The sequence below is a fragment of the Ochotona princeps genome, chromosome 10, assembly GCF_030435755.1.
Source record: "Ochotona princeps isolate mOchPri1 chromosome 10, mOchPri1.hap1, whole genome shotgun sequence".
In the NCBI taxonomy this organism is placed as follows: domain Eukaryota; kingdom Metazoa; phylum Chordata; class Mammalia; order Lagomorpha; family Ochotonidae; genus Ochotona; species Ochotona princeps.
The window spans coordinates 50,765,045-50,790,273 of NC_080841.1; the positions used below are offsets into that span (position 1 = coordinate 50,765,045).

At 42.6% G+C, this 25,229-nt stretch overlaps 1 protein-coding gene across 2 annotated transcripts in view; it reads left to right on the forward strand.

Moving 5' to 3' along the window:
- The window catches only part of CATSPERE (catsper channel auxiliary subunit epsilon), a 121,330-nt gene that overhangs the window by 11,366 nt on the left and 84,735 nt on the right, over positions 1-25,229 (forward strand). For both annotated transcript variants that reach the window (XM_058669429.1, XM_058669430.1), the window contains one exon: positions 23,888-23,912. In XM_058669429.1, the coding sequence (XP_058525412.1) occupies positions 23,888-23,912 (25 nt within the window). Of the gene's footprint in view, positions 1-23,887; positions 23,913-25,229 lie in introns of those variants that run through there.

Here is a 25,229-nt window from a genome sequence, read left to right on the forward strand (position 1 = left end):
CACCTGTTTGTTAATCCAAATAGATTGTCTGCATGGAAGTTTCCGCACAAATCTTTATTCCCCTAGCAAGAGAGTCTCAATTATACTACCAAAGTAGTGCTGAATAACAATTAAAATGATAGTAACAACCACTGACACATTTTTGGTCTGCATGTTCATACCATATGTACTTTGTCTTTATTAATTTCATAATTTCCATTAAAGTGTAAGTATTATCTTTATAAAGAAATGTAAGCTTAAGTGGGTTAAATTATTTAGATAAAAATATGAAGTACTCTAAGATAACATTCCAATTTACCACAGATTCTTCTGTTTTTATTTTTTGCATTTCTAAATATCTGTTTCTAAACCTGCTTTAACTTGAGAATAAGTGAGTATAACTAAGAAGGGAAAACGGATACAAGAACATATAATTTTTTGTAAAGATTTTTTTATTTTTATTAAAAGGCAGATCATATTAATGGAGAGAAAAAGACAGAAAGATCTTCCATCTGCTGGTTCACTCCCTAAGTGGCCGAAATGGCTTTTGCTGAGCTGATCCAAAGCCAGGAGCCAGGAATCCCTTCACAGTCTCATGTGAGTGCAGGTTCCCAAGCCCTTGGGTCATCCTGCACTGCCTTCCCAGGCCACAGTCAGGGAACTGGATGGGAAGTGGAACAGCTGAGATGTGAGTTGGGATTCCAGCACTTATAGGTATAGGAGTAGCCCTTTGAACCACAGTACTGGCATTATCTTTCACAATTTGAAAATGATAATCTATATATAATTTTGGTTAGCATTAATGCTGCATGAAATTTTCAGAAAACTTTCTGGATTTGTGGTGTGTTATCTTGTAGTTACTTGGAGGAAATTCTCAGCTATTGTTTCAAATTTTTTTCTGTTCCTTTCTCATTGTTCATTTAGCTTATTTTAGAATATTTACAGCCGAACTACAGTACTCAGGCACTATGGATTTTTTTCTGTTTTTGTTCTCTCTGTGCTTCAGCTTTGTGTGTTTTTGTGTTTAATATATCCTCAAGGTAACATCTTTCTTCCTCAACCATTCCCTTGTATTTGGTAATCCCATCGAAGACATTCTTCATTTTTATTTTGACTTTTTAAGATTTATTTACTTTTATTGCAAAGTCAGATTTACAGAGAGAAGGAAAGACAAAGAGAAATATCTTCTATCTGCTGATTCACTCCCTAAATGGCTGCAATGACCAGAGCTGAGCTGATCTGAAGTCACCAGCCAGGAGGTTCCTCTGACCCTCCCATGTGGGTGCAGGGTGCAAAAGACTTTGGAGCCATCCTTTACTGCCTTCCCAGGTCATAAGCAGGGAGCTGGATGGGAAGTGGGCAGCTGGAGCACAAACCAGTGCCCATATGGGATCGCTGCACAGGCAAGGTGAAAACTTTAGCCACTAGGGTACTGTTCTGGGCCCCCATAACTATTTTGAATTCCCTACCTGATAGTGTCAACATCCTTGTTGTGTCTTCTTCTGCTGTTTGATCTGTGCCTTCAAACCGCAGGGATTTTTTTGTTGTTGCCTTTTAGTGTGCCTTGTAAATTTTTCCTGGGAAGGAAGGAAGGAAGGAAGGAAGGAAGGAAGGAAGGAAGGAAGGAAGGAAGGAAGGAAGAAAGAAAGAAAGGAAGGAAGGAAGGAAGGAAGGAAGGAAGGAAGGAAGGAAGGAAGAAAGGAGGGAGGGAGGGAGGGAGGGAGGGAGGGAGGGAGGGAGGGAAGAAAGAAAGAAAGAAAGAAAGAAAGAAAGAAAGAAAGAAAGAGAGAGAGAGAGAGAGAGAGAGAAAGGAAGAAAGGAAGAAAGGAAGAAAGAAAGAAGAAAAAAGAAAAGAGGAACTGCTGTTAGTAGACCTTTTGTAAAAGAGTGGTAAGGTGGGGGTGACCAAATAGGCTAATTCTCTAGCTGCCAGCAATGGCATAGCATATGGGCAACAGTTTGTGTCCCAACTGCTCCACTTCCTGATCCAGATCCCTGCTTATGGCCTGGAAATGCAATGGAGGATGGTACAAGCTGTTGGGTCCCTGCACCCACGTGGGAGACCTGGAAGAAGCTCCTGGCTCCTGGCTTCAGTCCATCCCAGCTCTGGCAGTTTCAGCCATCTAGGGAGTAAACAAATGGAAGATGTCTCTATATCTCTCACTGCTTCTGCCTCTCCCTGGCTCTCTGTAACTCTGACTTTCCAAGTAAAATAAATAAGTCTTTTAAAAAGAAATAGTATAGGGTCTGGCGTGGTAACCTAGCAGCTAAAGTCCTTGCCTTGATTGCGCCAGTATCCCCTATGGGCACTGGTTCCAAACCCAGCGGCCCCACTTCCCATCCAGCTCCCTACTTGTGGCCTGGGAAAGGCCCAAAGCCTTGGGATCCTACACCCGCATGGGAGACCTGGCAGAGCTCCTGGCTCCTGGATTCGGATCAGCTCAGCTCCGGCCATTGTGGCTGCTTGGGGAGTTAATCATCAGACAGAAGATCTTTCCCTCTGTCTCTCCTCTCTCTATATATCTGACTTTGCAACTGGGAAAAAAATTAATCTTTAAGAAAAAGAAATAAAATTGTGGTAAGGTATGTCGAGGGGGGAAACATTTTATTGTTGAACAATTAAGTCAGTATAGTGAGCCTGTGACTCTGGGTTGTAAACTTCATCAATACTTCTCAACTTCTCTTTCCCTCCTTAGATATGACAGGGTGACTTGCATAGACTAGAATTGGGTTTCAATTTCTTTGGTCCCAGGTCATGTAAACTCTAGAACTAGTTTCTTCCTATTGCAAATTTTGTTTTTGTTTTTGTTTTTGTTTTTGTTTTTAAGAATTATCAGGGAATGTTTTAGAAAGCGTGAAGGGACTGTTTGACATTCACTCCAAGAGTCCGGTTGAAGCCCTACAAGTAAAGCCTACAGAAGTGTGGGTTCCTACCCACGTGAATGAGTGGGGACAGGCGTTTGGCCTCATGATCAAGTTGTGCTTGGATTTACTTAATCCCATATCAGAGCGCCTGAGTTGAGTGCATGCTCCACACCCTACTCTAGCTTTCTGCTGGTGCCCTGGGAGGCAGCAATGATTGCTCAGGGGGTTGGGTCATGGCTTCCGTGTGGGAACTCCTAGCTACTAGCCTCAGCCTCATTCGTCCCCAGGGATAATAAGCATTTGGCGGCTAAACCAGGAGATAAAAAATCTCTGTCTCTCTCCTCTCTACTACCCTCACTCTCCCTCTTTCTTTCTTTTTTTTTTTTTTAAGATTTATTCATTTTATTATAGCCAGATATACACAGAGGAGGAGAGACAGAGGAAGATCCTCTGTCTGATGATTCACTCCCCAAGTGAGCTGCAAAGGGTCGATGGGCGCCAATCCAAAGCCGGGAACCCGGAACCGCTTCCAGGTCTCCCACGCGGGTGCAGCGTCACAATGCATTGGGCTGTCCTCAACCACCCTCCCAGGCCACAAGCAGGGAGCTGGACGGGAAGCGGAGCTGCCAGGACCAGAACCAGCGCCCACATGGGATCCCGGGGCGTTCAAGGCGAGGACTTTAGCCGCCTGGCCCCACTCTCCCTCTTTCAAATGAAAAAACAAACAAACAAAAATCAATAGTAACAATAGGTTACCCTGGAGATTTTATCTCTTAGATTTGGCCATTCCAGGCCGCCCGTGATTTATCAAGTACCCTTTAATACTTCCCACTTAAGCCCTTATTCAAAGAAAGTTTCTGCTAAAGAATCATGATTCTTTATATCTGCCTATCTGTCTCTCCAATTTTATGGGAAGCAGAACTTACAATGATTTCTTGGTTTTTCAGTTTGTCAGTGTTTTGCATATTTGTAGGATGGACTGACAATGTCCAGTTCTATTACATGCAGAAACAGACAACACCTCACTTTTGAAAGTTATATTTGCTGTCAGCAAACTTGATAGATTCTTATATTTGATTATTTATTGATACAGTCTCAGGATTTAAAAAAGCATATATAAAGATCTATTTATTTGAAAGGCAGAATTACAGAGAGAGGGAGAAGACAGAGAGAAATACAAATCTTTTTTTTTTTTTAAATCAAGAACCTTCTTTTTTTTTTTTTTTTTTTTTTAAGATTTATTTATTTCATTAAAAAGTCAGATATACACAGAGGAGGAGAGACAGAGAGAAAGATCTTCCGTCCGATGATTCACTCCCCAGGTGAGCCGCAACGGCCAGTGCACGCCGATCTGAAGCCGGGAACCTGGAACCTCTTCCAGGTCTCCCACGCGGGTGCAGTGTCCCAAAGCATTGGGCCATCCTCGACTGCTTTCCCAGGCCACAAGCAGGGAGCTGGATGGGAAGTGGAGCTGCTGGGGTTAGAACCAGCGCCCATGTGGGATCCCAGTGCATTCAAGGCGAGGACTTTTAGCTGCTAGGCCACGCCGCCGGGCCCGAGAAATACAAATCTTCCATACACCAGATCATTCCCCAAATGGCTGCAACGGCCAGGCCAGGCCTGGCCAAAGCCCGAAATCAGGAGATTCACCTGGGTCTCACACGTTGGCACAAGGAGTCCAAGAAACTGGGCCATCCTCTGCTGCTTTCCCAGGCACATTAACAGGGAGCTGGGTAGAAAGTGAAGCAGTTGGGACTCAAACCAGTGCCCACGTAGGATGCTGGTATCTGGCAACAGCTTTACCCACTATGCTACAATGCTGGATCCTCCCCCCCCACCCTTAGAATTTTTACAAATAATATCACTTCTAAGTAGCGGTCGTTTTGTTTATTCCTTTCTGCTAAATATTTCTTTTATTCTCACTGTATTGGTTGGAGTAAAAGATATAATGCATGAAAAGGGATAGCGGACCTTATGTTATTCCGGATCTCAAAGGAAAGCTTCTTATTACTCCATATTTTGTGTGATATTCATTGTAGGATTCCTTGTTGGTGCCCTTTACCTGGTTAAGGAAGTTCTAAATTGGCTATGAGGATTTTTTCCTTTTTAATTTTCTGTAAGATTTTATTTCTAGTATTGTTTATATAGTTGAGAAGAATGCATGCCCATGTGGGTTTTTGATTAGGAAGGGGAGGGCCCAGGCATGGAGGAATACGGGTGGGACAAATGTTTTTTTTTAATACATTTTATTATTACTGTTATTATTTTATAATACAGTTTCATATTCCCTTATCCCCTCCCCAGTTCCCTCCCCCACAGTTCCACTATATCATTACTAACATATAGTTCTTCAAACTCAGTCATATGTCCATTATTGCGGGCATAGACACTGGCAGAGAGTCCAGAATCCTATTGTCAAGATACAGTAAACAGTTTCTTTGTAAGTCCATCTTTGTTTGGAAGTAGAAATGCATACCACACTATATCCTCACATCTGAATGTTAGTCTCAATTTCGCAGCTACTGTACATCCCCTTAAATGAAAAGTCATGATTCAAAATCAACAATAGAAAGAAACATAGAAATTTACAATGCCATGAAGTTAAATGACACGTTACTAGATATGACAGTCTCCATTACACAACTGCTGTACATCCCCTTAAAGGAAAAGTCGTGATACAAAATCAACAATGAAAAGAAAAATAGAAATTTACAATGCCTGATGTTAAATGACATGTTACTAGATATGAGTTTCCATTACACAGCTACTAAACATCCCCTTAAATGACAAGTCATGATACAAAATCAACAATAGAAAGAAAAATAGAAATTTACAATGCCATGAAGTTAAATGACATGTTACTAGATATGACAGTCTCCATTACACGGCTACTATACATCCCCTTAAATGAAGAGCCACAAAACAAAATCAACATCTGGAAGAAAAAAGAAGTTAACAACATCAAGAAGTTGAATAACATGCTATTGAATGACTAATGTGTAGCTGAAGAAATGAAAATCCAGAACCTTCTTGAAGAAAATGATGCCACTGCATGATCTACAAGTCATTGAATGATTTAATCAGAAGGAAGTGTTTTGAAGAGATGAAAACAACAGAAAACAACAAAACCCATGTGATATAGTTTCCACTGATCTTTGTTGAAGTGTGTCTTTTCCAGCCAATAAGCAGATGGATTTTTTTTTTTAATCCATTCTACTAATCTCTGACGTTTGATTGAGCTTAAGCCATTTACATTCAGAGTTTAACATACATGGGTGTTACTTTGGTCCTGTCATTTTAGGAATGGGTTGTTCATTGGTTTAGTCTTCTGTTGTCATTTTACTGGGATGTTGTTCACATTTGCCTTTGGTTTTGGTAGGTGCTATTCCTCTTCTCTGTCAAGAAAATCTTGAAGTATCATTTGTAGGGCAGGTTTGGAAGAGGGAAATTATTTTAACTTTTCTTTACTGTGGAAGAATTTTATTTCATTTTCAAAGACAAAAGAAAGCTTTGCTGGATATGTTATCCCAGGCTGACAATTTTTTCTTTTAGAATCTGGAATATGTCACTCCATTCTCTTCTGGCCTGTAGAGTTTCCTGTGAGAGATCTCCTGTGAGCTTAATTGGCATTCCTTTATATGTCAATTGAGTTTTTTCACGTGCACATTTAAGGATCTTTTCTTTATGTTCAATTGAAGAGAGCTTGATAATCATGTGTCGTGGTGAAGATCGCTTTTGATATACCCTATTAAGAGTTCTGTGCCCCTCCTGGAACTTGTTTCCCAATTCTTTCTCCAGATTAGGGAAATTTTCCTTTAGTATTTCATTAAATACATTTGCAAACTCAGCTTCCCTTTCTGCACCTTCTGGGACTCCCATAACTCTTATATTTGGCCTCTTAATATTGTCTTTCAATTCTTGAATACTTTTTTTGGCCTGATCCAGCTCTGCTTCCAGCTTTTTGTTTGCCTCCCCCGGATGACAGGAAATATCTTCCAATTCTGAGATTCTTTCTCCTGCTTGCTTCATTCTATTTTGGAGACTCTCCACTGTACTCTTAATTTGCTCTACTGTGTTCTTAATTTCTGATATACCAATCTTGATTTGCTTTATTGCTTCCTTAAATTCTTTGAACTCTTGCATGAGCTTCTCATTGTTGATCAGAATCTTTAAAATGAGTCTTATGGATTCTGTGTCCCCCATTTTCTCAATGTCTTCCTCAGTTAACTCTGAGGTTGACCTAGGGTTTTGCTCCTTTGCAGGGGGGTCTTCGGTAATATTCATTGTGCCTTTGTCTCTTCTTTTGCTCTTGATCATTGCACTTCTGGTTAGTAGAGTCTTGAATTCCTTCGGGCAAGTTTCTAAGCTGTGTCACCCACAGGTCTACAATGTGGTTTTACTTATTGCGGTTGGTACACAACTTTTTCCTTGCAGCCACATGTACCACAACCTCCAGCAAGTTCCAGGTCTGGGTTCTTATGTCAGATTTCCACCGTGGTCTCCTCAGCCCCAGCTCTTGGCTCACCACTCTCCACCTCCTGTGATACCGTGCTGAGGCTGCACTGTTGTCACTGCAACCTTTCTCCCACTTCTGGTTGTAGCAGGTCCCAGGATTAGAGAGACACCAGGTGTCCTATATAATTAGGTTGTTGGTGGTACTGATCTTGTGGGAACCTGTTGGACTTTAGGCCTGGGTGCCACATGGACCTATTTTGACAGGTACGCTGCCAGAGTCAATATCATTTTCCTGTGTGACCAGTGCAATCACAGACCTCAGCAAGTTCTCACTGGATCAGCACATGCGCAGTTCACTATTGTCCCTTGTAGTCCCAAAGCTATTACCACAGTGCCCAAAATGGCGCCTGATGCACAACCACTACAGTTCTTGATCAGCTGGCCATCAGATCCGAGGGCTACCCAGACCTGTCCTGGGTGGAATCCATAGAATGCCACATTGTTGCAGTTCACTGAGACAGAAATGAGCTCACTCCCAGCTCAGCACATGCTCAGTCCCTTACCTTGCCCTTTTCTCCTTACACAAAATTGGCCGCCAATTCAGCTCTAGGGGGCTGACTGGGCTGTGAAATCCACTCTGTTCTCGCACTGCCCGTCTGAGATCTGCTGCTCTGTCTCTGCTCCTGGTCAAATCAAACGGACCAGCAGAACGGACAGTTCTTTGTCTGGGTTCACCACCCGAGCTCCCAGTGAAAGTCCCTTCCCACCTGGTTGCTGGTGGCGTCCCGGATGCTGTTGGAGTTTAGATCGCCGTGCTGGAGTATCAGTCTCTGCAACACCACACCGCTGTGCCCACTGCTTTCCTGTGTCGGTCAGTCTCTAGGTACCCCTCTGCTGTTGTTCTGTCCTTTCCTATTTCCTGAAATATGTCCTCTCTGATTCATCCTGATTAAATGTTTTTCTGTCTGCATAAACGTGTCCTTACCCTATTCCGCCATCTTGATTCTCGGGTGGGACAAATGTTTCAATTTTTTTTCTCATGTATCCACAGACAGAGGAGAGGGGAGAGGGCCACTCCTTGCTGTGAAACTACCTCAGCACTCAGGAATGGGGACAATCATTTGATATCACCTTAGAGACCCTGATGTGGTGAACAGTTTTCCAGGGGTATTACTCAAGTCATTTTGATAGTTCTGAGACATCGTTATCTTCATTGCACCAGGGTTGAGAAACTCTTTCCAAGGTCTGTTGTTTGACTAAGTCCACCTTAGTGCATCTGTATGCCCAGGAACATGTTGTAAAGTTGGCCAGAAGAGTGGTTCAACCTGTTCTGCTTTCCATCCTCTGACAAGGCACTTGATATTCTGGCTGTCATATCCCCCATTTGCATTTGAGCATGCTGTCCACTGCACAGGCATCAGCAACTGAGGAGGCCCAGTCCTGACACATGCATTCCAAGTTTGAACAACATACATTGTGATTTTCCCTTTGGCCAGGGTTTGAGTCCATTCATCTAATTGGGGAGTCACCCCAAACTTCACTCCTGTGTACACCAGCCAGTGCAGAGTTAGGTTCAGTCTGTCATCTGCACCAGCCAAAACACATACTAGTGGAAGCAGCTGCCTGATCAGTACCACCCCCAGCTTTATATCATGTGAACTGATGGGTGGTACGGCCTAGCCCAGTCTAGTCTGCCTCAGGCCATCTTCACACACCAGCAGGTACCACAGCCTAGTCAGGACAAACCCCAATAACCTCACCAGAAGCTGCAGCCCACAGAAGAGTGCCCAGAGTTTCCCTACCAGGCCTACTTCCAGCTCTGAATCTTGTGTTTTCCAGGGAGTACTGCCATCCAAGTCTGACATGACTTGTACCCAGTCCCAGTGCGTGTCAGTGGATTCTGCGGCTTAGCTCAGTTGGCCAGCACCCATTTGACTCTCATGCATGCCAGCAGGTGAGGCAGGCTCGCCTAGCCTGGCCCATGCCCAGTCTCACCATTCACTAGCAGGTGCTGGAGTCCAGCCTATCCTGGCCTGCCCTTAGCCCTTTGGCAGGTGTTGCAGCCCAACCCAGTCTGGCCTGTGCTGTGTCCTGACTCTCATTAGTGCCAGTAGGTGCTGTAGACTGGCCAAGTCCAGCCTGCCCCCAGACCTGGCTCACATATATGCCAGCAGGTGCTGCAGCCCAGCCCAACATGGCCAGCCCCCAGTACTGGCAGTCACTGATGGGTACTGGGCCTAACCTGACTGGCCCACATCCATTCCTGCTCTCACTGGTGGATGCTATACCCGAGTACAGCCTGACCCAATCTCCAACCTGGTTCTTACATGAACTGGTGACCACTGCGGCCTAGCCCATCCTGTCCCACATCCATTCTGGCTCCTGCAAGTGCCAACAGGTGCTAGAGCCCAGTCCATTTTGGCCTGCCCACAAATCCTGCCTACACACACATTCCTATGGGTGCTACAGCCTTACTCAGCCCAGTCCACCCAAGCCCCAGCTCTTACACTCCTCGGTGGGAACTATAGGCCAGTAGGAGAGTCCCCAGAGTTCCGCTACCAGGCCCGTTCTCAGCCCCACATTTTGCAGCTGCTCGCGAGTATTTCAGCTGGAAAGTGTTGCAGCCTAGCCCAGCTGGGTGTGGCCAATACCCTGTCCTGGCTCTCATGAGTGCCAATGAGTACTGCAGCCCAACGTGTCCCCAGACCCAGCCACACAAATGCTGAGGAGTGCTGCACTCTTGCCTGGCTCAGCCTGCCCTCATTAGTTAATATGATCCCCAGCAGGAGCTGTATCCTAGCAGGGAGTTACCCAAGTTCCCCTGTCAGACCCAGGATCTCATGTATGCTGGCGGGTGTGGCAGCACTGCTTGGTATGATCTACCCTCTGTCCTGGCCTTTGCAAGGAATGGCAAGTGCTGCAGCCTGGCCCTGCCCTGCCTCTTCCCAGCCCAGACTCCTGCAAGTGTAAGGTGGGTTGCTGTCAAGTGAGTTCTGTGGTCCAGCATGGCTTGGCCTGTCACCACCCCAGGTCTCTTGCTTAAACCAGCGGGTGCTGCTTTTCCACATAGGTGAGCCCACAAGTTTCCAACAGAATTTGTCCCCAGATCCAGTTCTTTCACATTCTGGTGGGTGCTGTGGTCTAGCATCACATGGCCCACCCTCTGCTCCCATACTCATTGGTGGGTACTGCAGCCTAGCCCAGCCAGGCATATTCCCAGCTGCAGCTTTTGAGTGCCCAGTGGGCTGCTGGCTGGCAATGCTGTTTAGCCCGGCCCAGGTCTTCCATGTGGGCGTGTGCCTTGGCCTGACCCAGATATGCCCTCTGGTTTCTGCTCTTTAAACCACGCCATCTCAGCTCCCTCACCTGCCTGCAAGCACAGTGGCCTTGGAAGACTCCAGAAGTCATTCCTCCCGTCAAACATGCTCTCAGCTGTTCCCACTCCAATACCTCCCCAGACTCCTTCCTCAAACACTCTGCAGCCCCACCACCTGGGGGCCAGGGTGGTGTATCCTAGCCCAGAGATCTCTGTCTTTCCCACTTACTTTTAAGAAAAGAAGAAGGGGCCCGACGGCGTAGGCCTAGCGGCTAAAGTCCTCGCCTTGAACGCACCGGGATCCCATATGGGCGCCGGTTCTAATCCCGGCAGCTCCACTTCCCATCCAGCTCCCTGCTTGTGGCCTGGGAAAGCAGTTGAGGATGGCCCAATGCTTTGGGACCCTGCACCCATGTGGGAGTAAGTAAAAAAAAAAAAAAAAGAAAGAAAATAAGAAGAAAAGTGAATAGCGACTATGCTGACACATTGGCATGGTTAACAGATTTGACATTGACCAGGCCCAGAATGTCTGCCAGCCTTGGCTGTTTTTCTTGCTTGGAATAAGGCATCCTAGCAGTTGGCTATAGCTGGGGAGTGAATTTGTCTTATGAATTGGTATTGATATTTAGCAAAAAAAAAAAAATCTGCTTTCATTAAAAGCTTAATTGGTATGGTTTTGTTCCTTTACTATATAACAGTAATTAAGTTTCCATAAGTAAACTCACCTTATATTCTGGGATAAGCCAACCTGATTCTGGTGAATTTGTCTTCTTTATATGTTGACAGATTCTGTTTGTTGATATCTGTTACTTCTCCTGATCAGTGAAATTATCCTGGGAATTTACTTTCTTATATAATACTTTTGTACTTTTGGTATTAAAACTCAGCTCATAATGTGTTAGGAATCTTCATTCTTTCCTATTTGAGAAATTTTATGCAAGAAGGGAAATATAGGCTTCTTGAATATTTGTTGAAAACTTGTATAGATGCACTTGGGTCTGAATTTTAGTGGCGGATTTTCTAAGTATTAATTCCATTTCTTTAATTCTTTTGGAATTTTAATTCTTGTAAATCCTTTCTGTTTGTTTTTATTATTTTTTTAAGAAATAACATACTGGCTTAGGTTTGTTTGGATTTTTTTTTTTTTGGCACAATAGATTTTTATTTGAAAGGTAGATTTACAGAGAGGAGAAGCAGAGAGATATTCCATCTGCTAGTTCACTCCCCAAATGGGTGAAATAGTGGGAGCTGAATCCATCTGAAGCCAGGCACCAGGGCTTCCTCCAGGTCTTTCATGCTGGTGCAGGGTCCCAAGGTTTTGGGTCTTCCTATACTGCCTTTCCAGGCCACAGGCAGGGAGCTGGATGGGAAGTGGAGCCGCCGGGGCATGAACTGGCGCTTATATGGGATGCCAGCACTTACAGGCAGAGGATTAGTCAATTGAGCAATCTTGCTAAACCTTGGGGTCTGTCTTTCTCTCTTTCTTTCTTTCTTTCTTTCTTTCTTTCTTTCTTTCATTCTTTCTCTTTTTCTTGTTTTTAAGATATATTTGTTTGTATTGCAAAGGTAGATTTACAAAGAGAAGGAGAGGCAGAGAGAGATAGAGAGATCTTCCATCCACTAGTTCACTCCCTGCATGGCTGCAGTGGCCAGAGCTGAGCCAATCTGAAGCCAGGATCTTCTTTCTGGGTATCCCACATAGGTGCAGGGACACAAGGACTGGAGTCAGCTTCCACTGCTTTCCCAGTCCATAATCAGGGGGCTGTATCAGAAGCAGAGGTTGGACTAGAATCGACACCCAAACAGGATGCTGGCACTTGCAGGTGGAGGATTAGCTTGTTGCACCATGGCCCCATAAAATCTTTTTTGTAAATGGAGTGTGTCTAGTCATTTATCCATGTTTTAGTTAATATGCTATCAATTTTATTGTCAAAAATTGCTTGTAATATCCTTCTATTCCCTTAATCTCAGAAGTAGTTGGCTATATGCTCCCTTTGAATATTTCTAATATTTTTGTTTGTGCCTGCCTTCTGTTTTTTTCTTTGTTGTTGTTCTGAGAGGTATTTTATTTTATTCATCTGTTCAGAGAATTATTTCACTTCTGTTTAATTTTTCTTTTGCTGTCAATCTTACACTTTTTTTAAAAAATTATTCTTTCAAACTTATTGAAATCATTAGCTTATTGTACAGAAGGCTATTTTTCCCAGTATTTATATATATTTAAGGCAATACATTTTCCTTTAAGCACCACTATAACTGCATTCAATAAATGTTGGGAATATCTCTTGTGATTTTGCATTGTTGCTCAGAACTAATTTTCTAATGCTTGCTATGATTTGAACATGAGTTATTGGAAATTCATTTTTCAATTTTTTGGGGATTCTTGTATAAAAATCAGAGGTATCATGGATCTGATTTATTTGGGCTTAGGATATAAAAAATGTTTGTAATTGTATCATGCATGTTTCAGGCCCAGCACAGTGGCCTAGCGGCTAAAGTCCTCACCTTGCATGCGCTAGGATCCCATATGGGTATTGGTTCTAATCCCGATGACCCTGCTTCCCATCCATCTCCCTGCTTGTGGCCTGGGAAAGCAGTCAAAGATGGTCCAAAACCTTGGGATCCTGCATCTGCGTAGGAGACCTGGAAGAAGCTCTTGGCTTCCAATCTGCCACCTGAGGAGTAAATCAGTGGATGAAAGATCTTCCACTCTGTTTCTTCTCCTCTCTGTATATCTGACTTTCCAATAAAAATCAATAAATCTCAAAAAAAAGCTACTCAATAAAAAATAAAAAAATAAAGTCTCAGAAACAAGCAAAAAAATTCCTATACTGTTTATATATTGTAATTTACATATGACATAAACTCATTTTTATCACTAAAAATCCTTCATTTACCAGGCCTAAATGAAACTACTCAATTACATATTAGTTACATGTTTTATAGGAAGTAATATTTTTCAGTTTAAATTATTTGTGCAATTAAGTATTTTCATAGGATCTCTAATAGTCCGTATCTCAGGATTATGTTCTTTCATTTGCTGGTGCTGCATTGTGTCTAATACGTTATTTTCTTAAAAAAATTTTTTTTTAATTTTATTGTATTGTTGTTGACAATCTTTACATAGTTAATTGCGGTTAAAAAAAAAAGGTTCAGCAGGTATAGGGAAGTGGGTAATACTATTATGTCCATATTGTTTCCATCGTGTATCTGAGGTAAAGGGGGATATTGAGGGAGAAGCTCTACCCGGTTTCCCGCCCACCCCAAGTCCCGGATGTGGGGCATTCTCTGAGATATTTGCTCAAGTGGTTTTAATAGTTCTCCAGTTATGAATCGCTGCCAGTTTTGCTCGATGAGGTTGTCCACTGATTGACACAGTCCATCATAGGGTCTTCATTTACCCAGTATTTCGCTGTCAACATATAGCTGAGGTGGTTGATTGACTTGCTCTGTCCTCTGTCTTTTCTTGGCTAGGGTTCTGAGTCCAGCAGTTCGATTGGGGAGATCTCCAAAGATTTATTTATTTTTATTTGAAAGGCAAAGTTACAGGGTGATGGAGCAAGAGAGAGTGAGAGAAAGAGGTTGATCTTTCATCCACTGCTTCAGTCCTCAAGTGGCTGCAATGGCCATCCATTCTGATATGTTGATTGATTCAATTGCCTAGCATTTGAAGGAGGGTCTATGTATCTGTTTTCAGGAGCGATAGTGGTCTGTAGTTTTCTTTATTTGTTATGTCTTTTTCTGATTTTTGAATTAAGATAAATCTTGCCTCATTGAAAGAGTTTTAGAGAATTCTGTACCTTTCATTTATCTTCAGTAGTTTGGAATAATTGGATTAGGTCTTCTTTAAAAGTGGTAGAATTCAATGTGGACTTTTCTTTGTTGAGAGGGTCTTTATTACTGAGTGACTCTCCATCTTAATTAATTGGTATATTAAGATTCTCTATGTCATCATGACTGAAGTTTCGGAGATTGTATCTATCCATAAATCTATCCATTTCCTGTTTTTCAACTTGTTGGCATAAAGCGCTTTGTAGTAATTCCTGATAATTCTTTTTATTTCTATAATGTCTGTTGTTGCATACCTTTTGTATTGTATAATTTTATTCAACTTGGTTTTTTTTCTTTTTGCTTAGGTTGGCTAATAGTTATTTTTATTTATTTAAAACACAGCTCTTCATTTCACTTACCTCTTGAATAATTTTTTTTGTTTCAGCTTTGTATCTTCTCTAGTTTTACTTATTTTTTCTTTCTCTTTTTTTTTTGACTTGGAATTATTTTGACACTTTTTGGTTGTGTATAGAAATTGTAAATATGGGAAAAAAGGTTGTACAGAGATTGGTGCAGCCTCAGCATAGGATCACAGGAGGTGGAGACTGGTGAACCAAGAGCTGGGGTTATGCAGACCATGGTGGAAATCTAACATGAGAACCCAGACCTGAAACTTGCTGGAGGGAGTAACACAAGTGACTACAAACAAAGAACCAAGTACCAACTGCAATAAGTAAACTCGAACTGTAGACCTGTGGGTGATAGAGCTTAAAAACCTGCCCCAAGGAGAGCAAAAACCTGACTAAGAGCAAAAGAAGAGACAGAGGCACAAAATGAACATTACTGAAGACTCCCCTGCAAAGGAGCAAAACCCTGTGCCATCCTCAGAGTTCACTGAGGAGGACATCAAGAAAATGGGGGATACAGAATTCAAAACATTTGTTACAAAGCTTCTTATCAACAACCAGAAGCATGTAAGCAGGAGTTCAAGGACATGGGCATTATGCTAATCAAAAGATCTATATTTAGGGTTTCATTCTTTCCTTTATCTTTAGGTTCTCCTTTTCATTGTGATACAATTCTTCCCTTAACTGATTCAAGATTAAGTTGTAGAATGAGGATCCTAGTAGGAATGTTACTGGTTGATATGATTGAGAACTGCTATTGAGAGCTTTAAGGTGAAACAAGGCCAGAATTACTCTTGGATACACCCACTTGACCCTGAAGTCAAAAGTTTGTGCCAGAACTTGTGAGGGTTTCTGTATAAATAAAGGGGGCAGCTTTCTTGCATTTATCCATTGTGATCATGAAATCATAGTGGTCCATTTCTTTTCTCTTTACGCCTACTCCATGCACCCTTCTGAACTGGACGGGAGCTGGACTCCGACATGTTAGTCATTCAGTAGCATGTTATTTAACTTCATGTCATTGTTAATTTCATTTTTCTTCCTGTTGTTGATTTTGTGTTGTGGCCTTGTATTTAAGGGGATATGTAGTAACTGTATTTTTCTTCCTTTGTTGATTTTGTATTGTGGCTTTTCATTTAAGAGGATGTATAGTAAATGTGTAATGGAGGCTATCATATCCAGATGTGAAGATAAAATGCAGACCAAAGATGGACTCCCAATGAAACTATTTACTATATCTTGACAATAGGATGATGGATTCTCTGCCATTGTCAATGCCCACAATAATGGATATATGACTGTGTATGAAGAACTACACTATAGTAATAGTATAGGGAAACTCAGTGAGGGGGTAGAGTTTTAGGGAGGAGGTAAGGGAAATCCCAGTGTTGTCCCCAGATTTTGAGATCCCCAGAAATCAGGAGTCTCAAGTCGATCCAAGTGCACAAGGATGGTTTATTCAAGCTCAGCACATCCAAGCCTGGGTTCTTGGTTGAGAGCAGGCAGCTGGCTGACCAACCCTCCAGGACCAACACCCCTTACTGGGAGTATGGCCCAGAATAGAGCATTCATAGGGTTTTTATAGGGACAGTCCACAATAGCTTGAAAAGGAGCAATTCACAATAGTCTGCAAGGTGAGGGGAAATACCACACATTCCCTACCTATCTCGGCTGGACAGCCCATGCCTCCACAACTAAGGTAAGCACCCACTTAATTACTTGGAACCACCTGTGAGATAACCAGACTTTGGTGGGCCTTGATTCATAAGAATTGGGGTCCATCAGTGCTAAAGGTCACATAGGCTGTTTGGCCTGCAAGCTCATACAGTTTCTTAGTAGCAATGAGCCATGAAGAAATGGTTGGGATTTTGATACTAAGATTCTTCACCAGGGACTATGGAACTGTATCACAAAGTGATAATAATAATAATAGTAGTAGTAGTAGTAAAATTTAAAAATTTGTAAATATGTGCTGGATTCTGAATAGCTTTGTTTTTTTTTTTCCCCATATGTAATTATTATTGCTTTATAATACAGTCCATTGGCTCTGGGATTTCCACTTTCCCCTCCCCAAATTTTCTCCCTCCACTGATTGGAAGAACTGGAGAAATACTATATTATTATAATAGTATAATTCTTTTATAAACAATCATAAGTCCATCATTCTGCCATGTAAGTGTATGCTAAAATTATAGGTATGGACAATGGCAGAGAGTCCAGCATCCAACATCCTGGGATGTTCTTCACATTTGCCTTTGGTTTTGGTGGGTGAAGATATATTTACCAGTTTCATTGGTAGTACCTCTTTGATTTAGAAGTAGAGATGCATCTGAATATGAGACATTCGTACACAGTTACTATCCATCCCATTGAATGAAAAGCCATGAAGCCAAATTAACAACAGGAAGGACAACAGAAAATTTATAACATGAAGTTAAATCACATGCTGCTAAATCACTGTGTCACTGAAGAAATGAAACAGAAAATGAAAAATCTTTGTAAAGAAAACGATGCTACTGTATGGCCTATGTGTCACTGAAGAAATTAATAAGAAAAAATAACCTTTGAAGAAATTAAAATAACAACAAAGATCAAAACCTGTGGGAAATAGCAAATATGGTATTAAAAGTGACATTTATAACATCAGGTATTTATATAAAATAGAAATATCTCAAACAATGATCTAATAATGCATCTGAAGGACTTATTAAAAAAGAAAAAAATTAACAGGAAGCAAGAAATGATAAAAATCACAGCAAAAATAGATGGAATTTAGACTACAAAACTACAAATTGCAACAAGAACCATTTTCTAAGAAGATGAGTAAAACAAACTTTCAGCCAGCCCAGCAAAGAAAAGCAAGAGAGAAAAACCGGGCCTGACAGCGTGGCCTAGCGGCTAAAGTCCTCGCCTTGAACGCCCCGGGATCCCATATGGGCACCGGTTCTAATCCCGGCAGCTCCACTTCCCATCCAGCTCCATGCTTGTGGCCTGGGAAAGCAGTCGAGGACGGCCCAAGGCTTTGGGACCCTGCACCTGCGTGGGAGACCCTGAAGAGGTTCCTGGTTCCTGGCTTTGGATCGGCGCGCACCGGCTGTTACAGCTCACTTGGGGAGTGAATCATCGGTCGGAAGATCTTCCTCTCTGCCTCTCCTTCTCTCTGTATATCCAGCTTTCCAATAACAATAAAAATCTTTAAAAAAAGAAAAAAAAAGAAAAACCAAGTAAAATTAGAGATTAAAATAAAATGTCATAAGAAACTAGGAAGCAGATTTCTTCTTGCGGAATGGATCATTATGTGGTGTCCTTCTTCATCTCTTTTAATGCTTTTCATGTCAAAGTCTATATTATCTGTTAAATAATTTGGTCCTGTCATTTTAGCAATGGGTTGTTCATTATTTTATTTAGTCTTCTATTGTCATTTTACTGGGATGTTCTCCACATTTGCCTTTGATTTTGGTAGGTGCTATTCCTTTTCTCCGTCAAGATGACATCTTTCTGTCTCATTTGCAGGGCAGGTCTGGAAGAGGTGAATTATTTGAAGTTTTCTTTACTGTGGAAGAATTTTATTTAATTTTCAATGACAAAGAAAAACTGTGGCTAAGTTATTCTGGGCTGACATTTTTTTCCTTTGTCATTCCATTCTTTTCTGACCTCTAATTTCCTGTGAGAGGTCAGCTGTGAGTCTGATTGGGGTTTCCTCCATGTATTAATTGATTTTTTTTTTCATATGCATCTTTAAGAATCTTTTCCTTGTGTTCAACTGAAGAGGGATTCATTATTGTATGTCATGGTGAAGATTGCTTCTGGTCAATCCCGTTGGGAGTTCTGTGCCCTCTTATATTTTGTGTCCCAGTTCTTTCTCCCAGGTTCATGCCTTCTCTGCTTCGCCCTGGCTAAAGATCTCTGTCTGTTTGAATGTGTCCTTCTTAGGTTTTAAAAGCACTTAAAGTTCCTGAAGTCTTGCATTGTTAGGTACAGCTAATTCCCGCAGCCAAATCCTCTTTTTCATGATTAGTTTACCTCAAGCCAAAGCACCAGATGCAATGACATATTAGGAGATCCTTTTATTCCAATGGGGTAGGAATGGGAGCGGGTGTGAGGAGGGCGAACAGGAAGGGACATGTCTCCTGCCAAGATGGTAGGTGGGGGCTGCCTGGGCAAGGGAAAGGGGCAGGATGGAAGGGATGGGGGAGAACCAGAAGAAGGGAAGGGAAGAGAGAGGGGGAGAAGAATGGAGGGTCTTTGTGGGCTGTGTGCTCGCCCCAGGCACTGGTGGCTGAAATTATCTGAGCCACAGGTAGGTGGCTGAGGAGAGGGGCCATGAGAGACTGGGGAGTGGGATTCTCAGATAAGGTGCCAGCTTACATCTGATTGGTAGATAACTGGATCAGGGTGAATTTAGGGAGCTGTGGGGAAGGGGACACAAGAAACAGCGCAGGGTCCAAGATGGGTTGTTGAAATCAATTCTCACAGTACTTTCTCTATTCCACCATCTTGATTCTGCTCTTACTTATTTTTTCTTCCTACTAACTTGATATTTGGTTGTTATTTTTCTAGGTCTTTGAGATGCATTGGTGGATTATTTATTTGATGGCTTCCTAATTTCTTGATGTAGGTGTCAATTGCTGTGAACCTCCCTCTTAACACTACTTTAGAAACATCCATAAATTTTGTTACTTTGGTTTTTTTTAAAGATTTATTTTATTTTTATTGGAAAGGCAGATATACAGAGAGGAGGAGAGACAGAGAGCAAGATCTTCCGTCCAATGATTCACTCCCCAAGTGAGCACAATGGCCTGTGCTATGCCGATCTGATGCCGGGAGCCTGGAACTTCTTCCAGGTCTCCCACATGGGTGCAGAGTCCCAAGGCATTGGGCCATCCTCAACTGCTTTCCCAGGCCACAAGCAGGGAACTGGATGAGAAGTAGAGCAGCCAGGATTAGAACTGGTGCCCACATGGGATCCCGGGGCGTTCTAGGCGAGGACTTTAGCCGCTAGGCCATGGCGCCGGGCCCAAATTTTGTTATTTTGTGTTCTTGTCTTCATTCAGGAATTCAGTTTTTTTTTCAAGATTTATTTATTTTTATTGGAAAGACAGATATACAGAGAGGAGGAGAGACAGAGAGGAAGATCTTCCATCCGATGATTCACTCCCCAAGTGAGCCGCAATGGCCGGTGCTATGCCAATCCAAAGCCAGGAACCTGGAACCTCTTTCGGGTGTCCCACATGGGTGCAGGGTCCCACAGCTTTGGGCCGTCCTCGACTGCTTTCCCAGGCCATAAGCAGGGAGCTGGATGGGAAGTGAAGCTGCCGGGATTAGAACCGGCCCCCATATCGGATCCCGAGGCGTGTTCAAGGCGAGGACTTTAGCCACTAGGCCACGCCGCTGGGCCCAGGAATTCAGGTTTTTTTCCCCTTTTGATTTATTCTGTGACCCACTGTTTATTCGGTAGTGTGTTTCTCAGTCTCCATATGCTTGCATATTTTCTATAGTTTTTTGCATTGTTCATAACCAGCTTCATTTATTGTGGTAAGAAAGAACAAATGGCATGATTTCAGTTTTTTGTCTTGTTTTTTTAATTCTCTGAAACTTGTTTTATAGCCTAAGAAATTGTCTGTCCTGGGATAAATTCTACGGACTGATGAAAATATTGTGTATTCTGCAAATGTGGGATGAAATGATCTATAGACATCAGTTACGTCCATTTGACCCATAATGTGGTTAGTTTTCCTTCCTCCTCCTCCTCCTCCTTTTTCTTCACCTTTGCCTTCATGTTTGCCTTCTTCCTCTCCTCTTTCTTTTCCTGTTCTTCCACTGCTGCTCCTCCTCTCTCCACCCCTTGTGTTTATTTTTTTTCTCATTAATATGTGTGGTTTTGAGCATTCTTATCATTTTAAAAATTCATTTTCAGGTACTTCATTACTCTCCACATCCTAATATTGAAATGTTGTGTTCCTTTTGGTAAATCATAATCTTCCTTATTATTTTTCCTTATTTTGCATTTATTTTACATTTGTTGAAATACTTGCTGTATAGCTTAGTAGAACATGTACTCCTTCATTGGCTGTCCATAGTATATACTGTGTGGGGCCAGGGAGCTCTGGTCAGTGCTCAAGGGTGTTCTTTACTGTGAGCTGAAAACACCAGACGCAACGAGGTATCTTAGGAGGTTTATTCCAGTGGGGCAGGAACCTGGTGGAGGTGGTGGAGAGAAAAAGGGAAAAGGGGAAGGGGAAGGAGGCAAGGGAGGCTGGAAGGAGAAGAGAGAGAAGAGAGAGAGCTGTTGGAGAGGCGAGGAGGAAAAGGGGAAGGGGGGGAGGTTAGAAGAAGAGCAAGCCACACCTGGGGGCCTTTTTGTCGGCCAGGTGTGGGGGGCGGGGATTGGGAGGGATTGAGGGCAGGCCCCAGAGGATTGGCAAATGCAGGTGAATGCCTAGGGATGATTGGTGAGTGGGTGGGATTGGGGAAGGGGCTGGAAGATTGGGGGTGGGATTCTCAGGTGGAATGCCGGGTTACATCCCGATTGGTGGATGGCTAGACTGGCTGTGAGGAAGAAGGAATGGCACCGGGTCCAGGGTGGGATATTTGAATAACTCCTTAGAATAAGAGTCCATGGTGAAACCCAAGTTTGGACCTGGTAGATCTCTATTGTCAGCAGATTGGAGGGTATGCTCACATTTGCTAGAATAATCCTGTCTTCCAAGATGAGTAGTGCCCAAGTGCCAAGTCCAGCTCCAGCTGAGTTCAGGACTTGAGAAGGGTGCATGGAACAGGCGTAGAGAAAATAAATGGACCACTACAATTCCAGAGTCATAATGGAGAAGGCAAAAGAGCTGTCCCCTTTATTTATACAGAAGCAGTCACAAGCTCTGTCACAAACTTTTGACTTCATGGTCAAGTGGGTGTGTCCAAGAATAATTCTGCCATTTGTTTCACCTAAAAACTCAATAAAAGTTCCTACTACAATTCTTATTCTACAACTCAATCTTGTATCACAAAGAAAAGGAGAACCTAAACATCAACAAAAGAATGAAATCCTAAATATAGATCCCTTCATTAACTTAAGGTCAATGGGGGACAGCCAAGACAGCATGAATAATAAAAGGCCCGTTTGCAAGAAGTTATTATTGACATTAACCTCCAATCTCACATTGATAGTAAAAAGCCAACTCCACAGTAGCAAACAATGCCTGAATGGATTAGAATTCTTCCACAGGGTGGTTCAGTGTGCATGCAAAGGAAGGTGCAGCTGCATTCAGGTGGCTGTAGAGACATCCTCTGGGCCCTGCTGTACAGTGGGAAATTCCTTGTGGCCCTGCCTGTAACGGAACAATACTCTTCACACCTTCGTGTCCCCACATCCACTGCACAGACCCCAGCACCCAAGGTTAGCCCACAATGGCTACAACCCCCACCCATGCTAGCAGATGAACCACAAAAAGTATCTAAGTGGTTCTCAGCATGAGCACAGAACCTTGGCAGTTATCCAGTCTGGGACATCAATGTTCTTTAAGCCCCTGATGTCTGACACAGTGACCATCAAGAGACCCAGCTACATCCCATGCACTATTGTGAAGTCACAGAATTCCTACAGTCATAGCTTGCAAGGCTCCCACAGTCGTGGGGTGAAGGGGATTCACTTTTCCCCATAATCCTGTACTCCCATGGAGAGATCAGGAGTGTTCCAGAGCCAGCTGCCTGTTCATGCTCTGCCTTGGCAGTAACAGAGCTGCATCCTATAATTGGGTTGAAGGATATGTACACCTCACAGTCAGAAATGGGTACCCATCCCAGCCCTCTGTCAGGTTTCCATCCAACTCAAAGTCTGGGATTTATCCTTCTGATAAAATCCTTTACCTGCATGTCCACATGCATGCTGAAGCTGTCACAATGTGTTTTACCCTTAAGATGGATTATCTCCTCTCTAGCCAATGGGTGCCATTTTGGTAAGATGGGAAGAAATGTGATCTTCCCCACAGTGATATGTGGTACTCTGTCACTTGCTATGGCTTGAGACCAGACCCCAAATCAGTAAGGTTTACAGTGTTCTACTTTAGACGGTGTCATCAGTGACGCTGGCAGCCTCTGTCTGCTCCCTTAGGCCCAGAGGCTAAGAGGCTGGAGAGCCCAGAGCCCAGAGGCTGGAGTCTTTGGTAATCCCCAGCTTGTGGGGTGGGAAGCACAATAGTGCAATTGCAGTGTCTGCCCCTATACGCATCTCTCTGCCTCTTACAGAATTTCCAATTCACTCTTCTCTCAACCTCTTTCCTGGAAATGCCCTTATTCTGATTTTCTTTCACTAATTTCTCCTGGTCAAAAGCAGCACATCTTCCCTTATTTAGCTACCTTGGAATCCACAAGAGTTTATTCTCAGTTACTGCTGATTGAAAGGATTATTGTCTCAAGGCAGAAAGGTTTAAACTTTTTTTCCTTCTATTTTATTTTTAGTTTTATAACACAATTCCATAGACTCTGGGATTTCCCACACCCCCTCCCCAAAGCCCATTCCCCCAAGTAATTTCCCCCATATTATTATAATAATATAGTCCTTTATAAGCAGTCATAGACAGACTTGAACTTTTTGTGATTTGTGTCAGCCCCTCGAATCCTATTATAAACTTCTTTAAAATACCATCCTTCACATTAAGTGTGACCTTGGACAATTCACTTATTGGAGTTTTGGCTTCTTTATCTGAGGAGGAAGTAAGATGGACTACACTAGACCCATCCTAATTCCGTGGTCTCAGGGGTCTCTGAAACATCAACCTTTGCTGCCATATACACTTTTTAATCACTGTTCAACATGGGGTGATAATAGCACATTTTTAAAGAATTAGTGCAACTTTGATTGTTTCAACTACAGTATTGTTCAGGAAGTATGCCTTCCATGATAATGAAAGAGAGAGATAGAAAGAAAGATATATACAGACAGAAGTGAGTTTAGACAAATGTAGCCTCTATTTCTGTCTACTTGTAATGAAGTACAGGGAGAATATGCAAAGGTTTGGAGACATACTACTGAAAGTAGAACATTCACATTGATTTTTAGCATATCTTTTACTAAAATATGCTTTCTTTTTCCCCACAGAAATCTCTTTGTCAACTTTACCCAGGTAACATTTTCCTAAATATTATGTATCCTTCATAACTGCTATTATGCTGTTTCTCATTTTCTGTATTTAATGGATGAGAAAGAGCAGTGGTAATCAAGGTGTGTTTTGAGAAGCCATAGGGGTGCTACATAAGATCTATTCAGGAGGTGCACCCTCTTCCAGCATAGATCTGCATTAGGATGAGTTTCCCCCATGTCCTTCAAAAAAAAAAAATGCGCAACCCGTTTGAATGCAGAAACATAAATTGTCACTCAGCTGTCTTCTATTATGCAGACATAAGATTGTGAAACTTTTTTTGTAAAGATTTGTTTTATTTATATTGGAAAGTCAGATATACAGAGAGGAGAGACAGAGAGGAAGATCTTCTGTCTGCTGATTCATTCCCCAAGCAGCCACAACGGTCGGTGCTGCACCAATCCGAAGCCAGGAGCCCAGGGCCTCTTCCAGGTCTCCCACATGGGTGCAGGGTACCAAGGCTTTGGGCCATTCTCAACTGCTTTCCCAGGCCACAAGCAGGGAGCTGGATGGGAAGTGGAGCTGCCGGGATTAGAACCGGCGCCCATATGAGGTCCTGGCTCATTCAAGTCGAGTACTTTATCCACTAGGCTACCATGCCAGGACTCAAGATTGTCAAAATATTTTTTTTAAAAGATTTATTTTATTTTCATTACAAAGTCAGATATACAGAAAGGAGAGAGAGAGAGAAGAAGATCTTCCGTCCAATAATTCACTCCCCAAGTGAGCACAACGGCCGGTGCTGTGCCAATCCGAAGCTAGGAGCCAGGAACCTCCTCCAGGTTTCCCACGCGGTGCAGGGTCCCAAGGCTTTAGGCCATCCTCAGCTGATTTCCCAGCTCACAAGCAGGGAGGATGGGAAACAGGTCGGCCAGGATTAGAACTGGCACCCATATGGGATCCCGGTGCGTTCAAGGCAAGGACTAAGCCGTTAGGCCACACCACCAGGCCCAAGATTGTCAAAATATTAAGCAGACCTTTTTCTTCTGAAGTTTTATTTTGAAAACAGCCATTTTTCAAAAAATATGTTAGCTAATATATAATAGGTTTATCATTATTTTAAAAATAAATAAGTAACTATCTTAAAATATTATTATTTAATATATGGGAAATATTTGATGTAACCCACATAAAACAAAAGTTTTGTAAGATCTTATGTAACTTTTGAGAGTGTGAAAGGGGCCTTGAGATCAAAAAGTTTTTAATTTTGTTTTAAGATGTATTTGAGAGGCAGAAATACAAAGTAAGATAGACCTTCCATCCACTAGTTCACTCACAAGTGAACACAAAAGCCAGTACTGA